An 8632-nucleotide genomic window follows, 5' to 3' on the forward strand; every position below is an offset into this window, starting at 1 on the left:
TCCTTGTCAATTTATCTTTACATAATGTCGGCTGTGGTTTGGAGGCAATTAGGCAAATGTAGAAAGAGTGACCAGATCTGTCACTGCTGCCGGTTGATAATGGAGCAGACTTGCCACCCAGTGTGTTTGCTACAGTGTGTGGTTTGCTACAGTGTGTGTTGCACGTATTGACTGATTCTAATTTTCTTGCATGAATTTACGTTTTCTTCCATGTTACGGATGGAAAAAATGTCTTCTATTGGATTAATGTTGTCCCTTCATGCCCCCATACGACCCTGTCAGATGTGAAGTCTCCACGTGGCATTTACTGGTTTCAAAGGTTCTCTGTGTAACTGATCAGACTGCGGTTTGATCTGTACGCCTGGCATTTAGTCTACATAGAAAATGTGCTTTTCCGGCTCTGTTAGAACAACTGGCTGGCTTTCAAATGCCTTTGCCTACCACCTGCAGAAGTTTGGATGAATCATATGCAGCGTATAATGAGATTTTCCTTTGCTCACCGTCCACCTTCTACTTGTGTTTCTGTACACATGTGCTCTCGTAATGAATCAAAACAGTTGTGATGTCTGTATTACATTTCTTTCTCTCTTTAACGTTTTCTTTGTTCATTGCCTTCTTTATCTTTTCACTAGAAATAACAGGGTTTTTTTCAAAGTTGTTACCATTTTGACGTTTCAATCACGCATTTTACAGATACTTTCAGTCTTTTAGGGAGTTTTCCCTCAAATATGAATGCTCTTAAGAATAAAAATCAAGCTTAGCACTGAATTCTCTGCTCCCAGCACACTTACAAACAGTCATTAGGTGACAAGCAAAATGGATACAAATCTTGACCTCCGATGTGGATGTTTGTAGTATTTTTGGCATTTGAAATGGGCCGCCGGCCTCTTTACTTTCTCTCCAACTCCTAAACACAGGAACAAAAAATGAATTTAGTAAGACTGCAGAGGAAATTGTAGCTATTTTTGTGTCAAAGGCAACAATGTAAAAATACCTCAAACGCTTCTCACTTTGACATATCCTTTTATTTGATGCTGTTGGTGAATATTTATGAGCATTTGGAGGAGAGTATAGGACACAACACAACTCACTGGTTCACATTTAAATAGTCTGTCTGAAAGAGTTCATTTTATATAATCCGTGAAGGACATACAAGAAGACACAAATATCAGACTGTGAATGTCTTCAGTAAACTGTGCAACTAAGTAACACCAATGTTCCGGTTATCAAAACACTAAAAAACTATTTTGAATATAGCAATAAATACAAAGCTTACAACCTGCTAAAGATCAACATCAAGCAGAGTTACCAATGATGGTCGCATGTGGAATTTCGTCCTCATTACAAGACTTATAAGTGTTTTGGTATAATCAGAAAAGTGCTCTGGTGCTTGTTTAACCTCGCCCAACGGAGATGTCACAGTGTACTGACACATCCTGGAGTAAACTTCTCCATATCTGCAGCAAATGAGATGTTATAGCACTGGAGGTCAGAATTTGCGACTGTTTATGTGGCTGTCCAATCAGTGTTGCAAGTAACTATAGTTTACTGTAGCATGCATTCCTCAATGCGTACCATCTTGATTAAGAAAGTCCGGTTCTTCTGCTCAGAGTGGCCTACATGTACCAGAATGCATTGCTTCTAGCTTCTGACGCCTGGAGGGTCCCCCGTCGGCCATATATGCATCCTCTCTCTTATAGTATTCTCTGGCTTGTATAAATGTGACTAAATATCAAAGTTCAACTTTAATGTCAATATTTCAGTTTGTGTGTACAGAGAGATCGAAATGGCATTTCCAACAATCCCGAATACACAAATAAAATTATACAAATATGTATAAAAAATATGTATATCCTATATACACAATCAACAGACACATTTTATATCCAAAACACTGTAAAATATATCCTCATCTACAACAATCTCTGCACTCATTTTGGGATGCCATTCAAGCATTTTAGGGAAGTTCTGATTTGAGCTGCATGTAACGTGCATCCCCTGGTTACCTAGTTACCAAGCTGAAACAGCCGGTGGTTCTTTAATCCCTCCAACTACGCCACTGTCACATCGGATGAAGGTGTTGGGAGCAGGAAGAACAACACATTTTTTGCAGCTGTCAACTCCACTTTGTTGTTCATTAAAGCCAACACTGAGCAAATTAATATCTTCAGTCATCAACATTTACAACTAATTGGACATCCACATAAACAGCGGTGAATATTAAATATTAAACACTTTCTGAGTTATGATTTAATATTAATATGACTCTCTTGAAGTGTTTGAAGTTAACTAAAAAAGTGAGTGTTTGTGTTCCCCCATCACTCATAGTAGAATCCGAAAAAAGAAAATGTTCAGAACGTATTGATTTGTTATTTAACTTGGTGTAACTTCTAAGAAAATGTCTTCATTTTATAAATGTAAGGCTCAGAATCTCGAAATCATCATGTCTCATTCTACTCAGTTGCCATCCTCAATACGAGGAATTTGTGTTGTGAGAAATGACCGAAAGGCTTCAGATCCTTTGAGTGGTGCTTATATGTTGTCGTTTGTGTTTAAAGAGGGGTTTTAATGAATCCATAGACCTCTCAGGATCCTCTAATCTCACTAAGAGCCCTGATATTTGATTTCAGCCTTTTTCATCTTTACAAATCAGACACTTTTTGTTGGTTGATCTAGCCTCATTATTTATTTTCTTCCTCATTGGTGGAAGGAAAATAGAATCGACTGTTTATAATGTGTAGTTGGTATTGTTTTTGTGTTGTTGGCAGAGTTTCTCCTTTTCAGTATCTATTTTTCGTTGCCAGCAGAAAGCTACAGTCTGGGATTGTAACCTTTTTCTGGTTGTATAACCATGCCATTCTTTTTATAGCAGAGTTACTGGACCACTAAAATAATATACCATGCCGGTCCTTGGCTGAAATATGGATTCCTCTCTCCAAGGCGTTATTGCACTCCGAGTGTGACTCTCCCCCCTTTCTGCTAGACTCTTCCTGACTAAACCCGCAAGGATTCATAGCCATGAAATTGCTGAGATCTCATTTATAAAACGCCGAAAGAAGCTGTTACTTATTATTTGGCCTGAGCATTTACAAACTCATAAATCCCACTGTGAAAAAGACCCTCTAGAGAAGGACGAGAGAGTCAGGGAGGACGGGAAGGTGATAAAGTTGATCTTCAGGTAGACTAAGCTTTGATCGAGTATACAGGTAAAAGGCGTTTTAACTGATAATTGAACTGACAAATAATCCTAAAAGGGAAATGAGTTGGGCTTTTTCTCTCCCAAAATGTGTTTGCTCTCCATCTCTTTCTTTCTGTCCCTTTTTCAATTATTCATTCCCTGGTTTCGACACATGCCTGCAGTAAGCCTCCAGATATTCTGTCTACTGACACCACCCTCCGTTTGTCGAGCTGCCGTCTTACTATCCTCCCTCGTATTTCTCAATCTGAATTTCCCCCTCCTCCAACATCACCCTCATCATCTATTCTCAGAAGTACACAGAGAGGCGGGTTCCATATTTATCCTACAATCAAACATTCCCATCAAAACATCATCATTTTTCAATCAGCAGTGAACCACATTTAATCCTCAATTTAATATTTGTATCAACTCTGCCATTACATGTATGTTAGTCACATCGACTGCTCACATTTATTTACTGCCTCTCCTGACAGATTTGAAATGAAAAATGCTGGGCTTAAAGAAAAGATGGTAGTGTCACTTGTGTTTTAGCTGTGCCCAGCAATTACCACAGTGGCTGGCACATGTTTATCCCTCCATCCATTTAGCTGCCAGCAGATAAGTGGAGCACAGCTCTCCTCGACTCTCTTGAGACTTTCCTTGTGCCCAGGCCTGATTTTGTTGTACTGGGGAACGGGCCAGAGACTCACAACCCCACACACACACACACACACACACACACACACACCACACACACACACACACACACACACACACACACACACACACACACACAACAACACACACACACACACACACACACACACACACACACACACACACACACACACACACATACAAATGCACAAGTACAGTCACGCAAAGACACACTCTGCCACCTGCTGAAGTTAGATGGTTTCTTTCATTAAGCCGAGATGGACGGAGTGAACATTGAGAGGGGTTTAAGTGGACAGGCCTGCTGCGCTCTGGCTCTGTTTGAGTTAAGGTGAGGGTTGACACCGACAGACACCAAGGATCAGTGTTTTGTCATCGGCCACACAGTTTTAACAATATCATCAGGTATTTACTGTAGATTTAGCATGAACGTGAAATTCCTAATCCACACAAAAATGTTAAGCTTGATGTCACTTTATTGGGATGTATAAGCGGCATACTGTTTGTGGAGTGATCAACACATATCCTGCAGAAGAGTGTACTCAGGTTAAATCTGATTTGTACATGTGTGTGTTGTGAACAGGATTATCTACATCAACAGTTTATAAGGAGGTTAAAACAACAGTGTGATGTGGAAAACCTTTTAGAGCACATACACTGTGATGGACTTTTCATTATTGTAGGAGACATTGGAAGTCAGTAGTTGATGAAAATAAGCAATGTTTGGATATACATTCTTTATGAATATGTAAACCTTTATGTTGTAAAATACCCAAACTGTTATTTTATTCTCAAACATGTCTGACTTGGATATGGTTTATTTTCTCAGGACTTTTTACATGCAACTTCATCCTTATTTAAGTGTGATGCTTGTGTCAAATCACGACATATCCATGACAAAAGATTCCAGAACCACACTTTGTTTTCGACCTACTTCCACATTTCTGATGATAATCCTTACAGTTTGTCAAATTTGGACCAAGAAATGTAAAGAGTGAGCCATTTTATCATTAAAGCTTTCAGGTATTAGCTCTCAGCTGGAAAGGCACAATTTATAATCAAGACATGGTATCAAATATCTCAAAAGCTACTTATGTATATCTGTATTGCAATGTTCTGTTACCTCAATACTGACATGCACATAATTTGAATATGTTTTCAATAAGATAATATATGTTGATGCATCATCCCAGCCAATTTACTGATCTAGTTTAGGTTTTCATCCTCTGTATTAGGCTGCTCAATTAATCGTCTTTTAATCGCGATTACGATTATGGCTTGCAACGATTACGAAAACAACGTAATCGAAATAAAACGATTATTTATTTTTATTTATTTATTTATTTCAGTTGAGTTATACTTAAAGTTCAGGGTAATCAACTGTTAAAAACATACTGTTCCATTTTTTTTCTCCAATAAATTGATGTTTTCAAAGTAAATGATAATCGCATTTAATAATCGCAATTACAATTATTGACCAGCAGCCCTACTCTGTAATCTATCTGCATTAAGACAGTATACAGTAAAGCCTACCGCGATTACATCGGAAGTGATTAGTTCCTCATGTGTTTATCCCTTGTTGCCACAGTATAACGTTTTTTCGAGGACAGCCATCTAATTGGTTGAGAGTAAAAAGAGCTATTATCAAGCTACTGTGTTTGGTCATTTAAGATAAGATGGTATTTTATTGACCACCTTTGTGCTTGAATTTTCCTCAATTTGAGAAATGAAGTCTGTGAACCCCAGCTGCCACTGTCTATAGATGGTTTCACTATATTGGTTGCTATACAGCTTAAAACATGCCCACTGTGGCCCCTCTAATAGCCGATGTTCAGAGGTAGATACTTTATTGACCCCAGTGCTCCTAAATCCAGGGGCTTCCACCACTCCTTATAGTGCTGCAGTGCTTAAGAGGCCAGATGCTGGCCTCGTATTACCCCATAGCTGTTCTGAACAGCTGACTGGCAACCTGCTCATCTGGTTCCTGGTGTAGAGGGAGGAGGGGGGGGATATTTGCAGCATCTAATCGGGAGGCGTGTGGCGCAGTGGTATAGAGCGGATGTATTCGCATCAGGGGTTCACAGGGTTCAAACCCCACTGCAATGTTGTTGTGTCCCTGGGCAAGACACTTCACCCCAAATTGCTCCTGTGGGGATTGTCCACAGTACTGAGTATGTAAGTCGCTTGGATAAAAGCGTCTAACAAGTAACATGTCATGTAATCTATCGTTCATCATACATGCTATATTAATTATATTTCCTCAAATGTTCACTCAGGGATCTGTATAATCATATTTATTACAGATATTTTGGGGTTATAATCATTCTCTGTTGTCGATCTGCACTGGAAATACTGTACTTAAAGCTGTGGTCTCAAATGTATTTTGGGTACTCAAACATTATAATTCCACACATTATTTTCTACAAAAAACATAGAAGAAGATGGCCTGCTCTGCCTGCTATAAGTACTTGTTATGTCATCACTCCCTGGACTCGAGCAGGCGGTTTAATTACCCCAGACGGGTTTCTATCACTTGATGCCTGGTTGGACTAAAATACAGCTTTGTCCTTTACTTCAACATCACACCATTTAACACCATTAAGCGAGCGTGCCTCTCTTCACTGCAGAGCACCTTTTAGAGAGTGGGGCCAATTGTTTTGTGGCGGTTAACTGTCACAATTAGCTAATAATCCTGTGGAGTAATGTCTTCACTTAGTGGTGACGCGGGTCTCAGTGGTGAATTTAAACGTAATGATCTAAAATAACATTATGTCACGCTGTATAAAAAAAATATGATTATAAACAGCTTACGTGACTGGCATAGAAACCCTAATGCAGTTTCTTATAAATATTCATCTTTAGGCAATTCTCCTATCATTAATGTTGCAGACTGTCAACAACAATTTTACTCATCTCCAAACTTTTGGATCCCTTAACAAAGATCCCTTAGTCACGCAACACAGCAAGATTAAAGGTCGTCACCAGCGATTTGACATCTAACTTTTTCAAAGTTGAGGGACTCAAAAAGTGACAGATTTAGAATCATCAAATGAGTATCCTGATTTTTTGTCCCTAGGATAAATCACGCTGGATCATTAAATTCCCATAATGCAATCCAACAGCATCTTTTATCAGACCCTCTCTGCCTCTACTTTGTAATGCAGACTGACTGTCGTAACAAAAATCAAAGTTTTGGAGCCTAAACTCAGCCCCCCTGTTAGATTGTATGTCAGATCATCTGCCTTCAAACGGATTTTTGAAGTGTGTGTGACTCAATTGCTGCCCCTGCTGTGAAGTTCTATTCCCTATTTATATTTTATTTCCACCCCATCATGAGTCAGACAGAGAATTAAACATGGATTTGCGACGATACACTAAACCAATACAAATGCCATCTTATTATGACTCCTCTGACTGGGTCTGTACCTCCTGCATCAAATTCAGCCTATTTAATATCAGCCAGCCCAAAGCAGAGCAGCAGCAATGGTGCTGTCACACTGTTTTATCCAAAACAGACTCCTCCGCCCCAAACTGTGTGCCTGCAAAGCCCCTGTAATCCAACCCTGAAACTTGCCAGCTTCCCAAAGTCGCAGCTTTAAATCACCTCTCCCCTTGTTTTCATTACATCTCCTTCACTCGTGTTTTTTTAGCATTTCCTTCCCTGCATCTTTTCGTCACTTCCGACCTTCTCCTGCCACCCCCGCCTTGTTTCACTCCACCTCTGCTCCAATGACCTCTTGCCGTGGCCCCAGGGACTCACCGAGATGTTGTGATGGCAGAGGATTGTGGGATGCCAGCCTGCCGTTTTAATGATTTTGCCCCTCGGCACAGATCAGCTCGAGAAATACAGTTACCATTGTTTCAACTGAAATGAGAACTCTCACCCCTGCAACGCCTCTGCAAATATGTGTGTGTGATTGTTTGTGTGAGTGTGTACATTATGCGCACAGACATCGAGACTTGATTTGGTCATTGCGAAGCTTGAAGACGGCATCATGTCTGCTTGCATTGTTTGGGCCGCTTATGCACGTATTACAATGGATTTGCACACAGTTGCACACAACTCGTTGTGCATGAATGTGTTGGATGGATCACTCTCTAACCTCCCATGTCTCTCGGTCTTTCTACCCTCTACCCCTCTCCGTCAATTGCTCTTTCAGCTCATGTTTAGAAAACTGCAGCACGTCCTGCCAACACATTGCTATTAGCATCATGCGCTTCAGTGCATCCCAAACCTCTCACTGATGAAGTTCAATCCATTCCCTTTAATTATACCTTTCTCAAAAACACCTCTAATCTGTCCAAAAGTTTTGATCTCCCAGGGTTCAGTCAAAACTGTTGCAGGTAGTTTGGAAAGTACCTAAAATGATTTTGCTGTGTGTGAATGTGTGTTGCATCAACCTGACTCAACCCGTATCTCCCCCCCCACCCCCTCTCTTTTCTCTCCCTCCAGACATTGATGACTGCCAGTCTAACCCATGCCAGAATGAGGGAACCTGCATCGATGAGATCAACTCCTTTGTGGTCTTTGTCTGCCCAGCTACGGAGGAGCGACTTGTGAGAAAGGTAACAATTTGCACTAAAACTCTGCTCTCTCATCAATAACAACACAGGGGAGTGTGTTTTGTGAGAGCAGACAACTATGCAAATGGTAAAAATTGGTGTAGATAAGAAGCAAGATGATGTGATAGTAGAAGTAGCAGGCAGGCAGAAGATAAAGAGGGTGATGAGCAGTTAAAGAAGAACTGAGGAGGTGACACATTAAGAGAAAGATTATGC

The 8632-nt window shown here is 40.3% G+C and overlaps 1 protein-coding gene across 1 annotated transcript in view; it reads left to right on the top strand.

Annotated features, from left to right (window-relative positions):
- ncanb (neurocan b) overlaps window positions 1-8419 on the top strand; it is a gene marked incomplete at its 3' end in the record, with an annotated part of 124565 nt that extends 116146 nt beyond the window's left edge. Inside the window, exon 11 of the mRNA XM_034216250.1 lies at window positions 8307-8419. Within this exon, the coding sequence (XP_034072141.1) occupies window positions 8307-8419 (113 nt within the window). The remainder of the gene's footprint in view (window positions 1-8306) is intronic.
- Between the last annotated feature and the right edge of the window lie 213 nt (window positions 8420-8632).

The sequence above is a fragment of the Gymnodraco acuticeps genome, unplaced genomic scaffold (genome assembly GCF_902827175.1).
Source record: "Gymnodraco acuticeps unplaced genomic scaffold, fGymAcu1.1, whole genome shotgun sequence".
NCBI classification, from domain to species: domain Eukaryota; kingdom Metazoa; phylum Chordata; class Actinopteri; order Perciformes; family Bathydraconidae; genus Gymnodraco; species Gymnodraco acuticeps.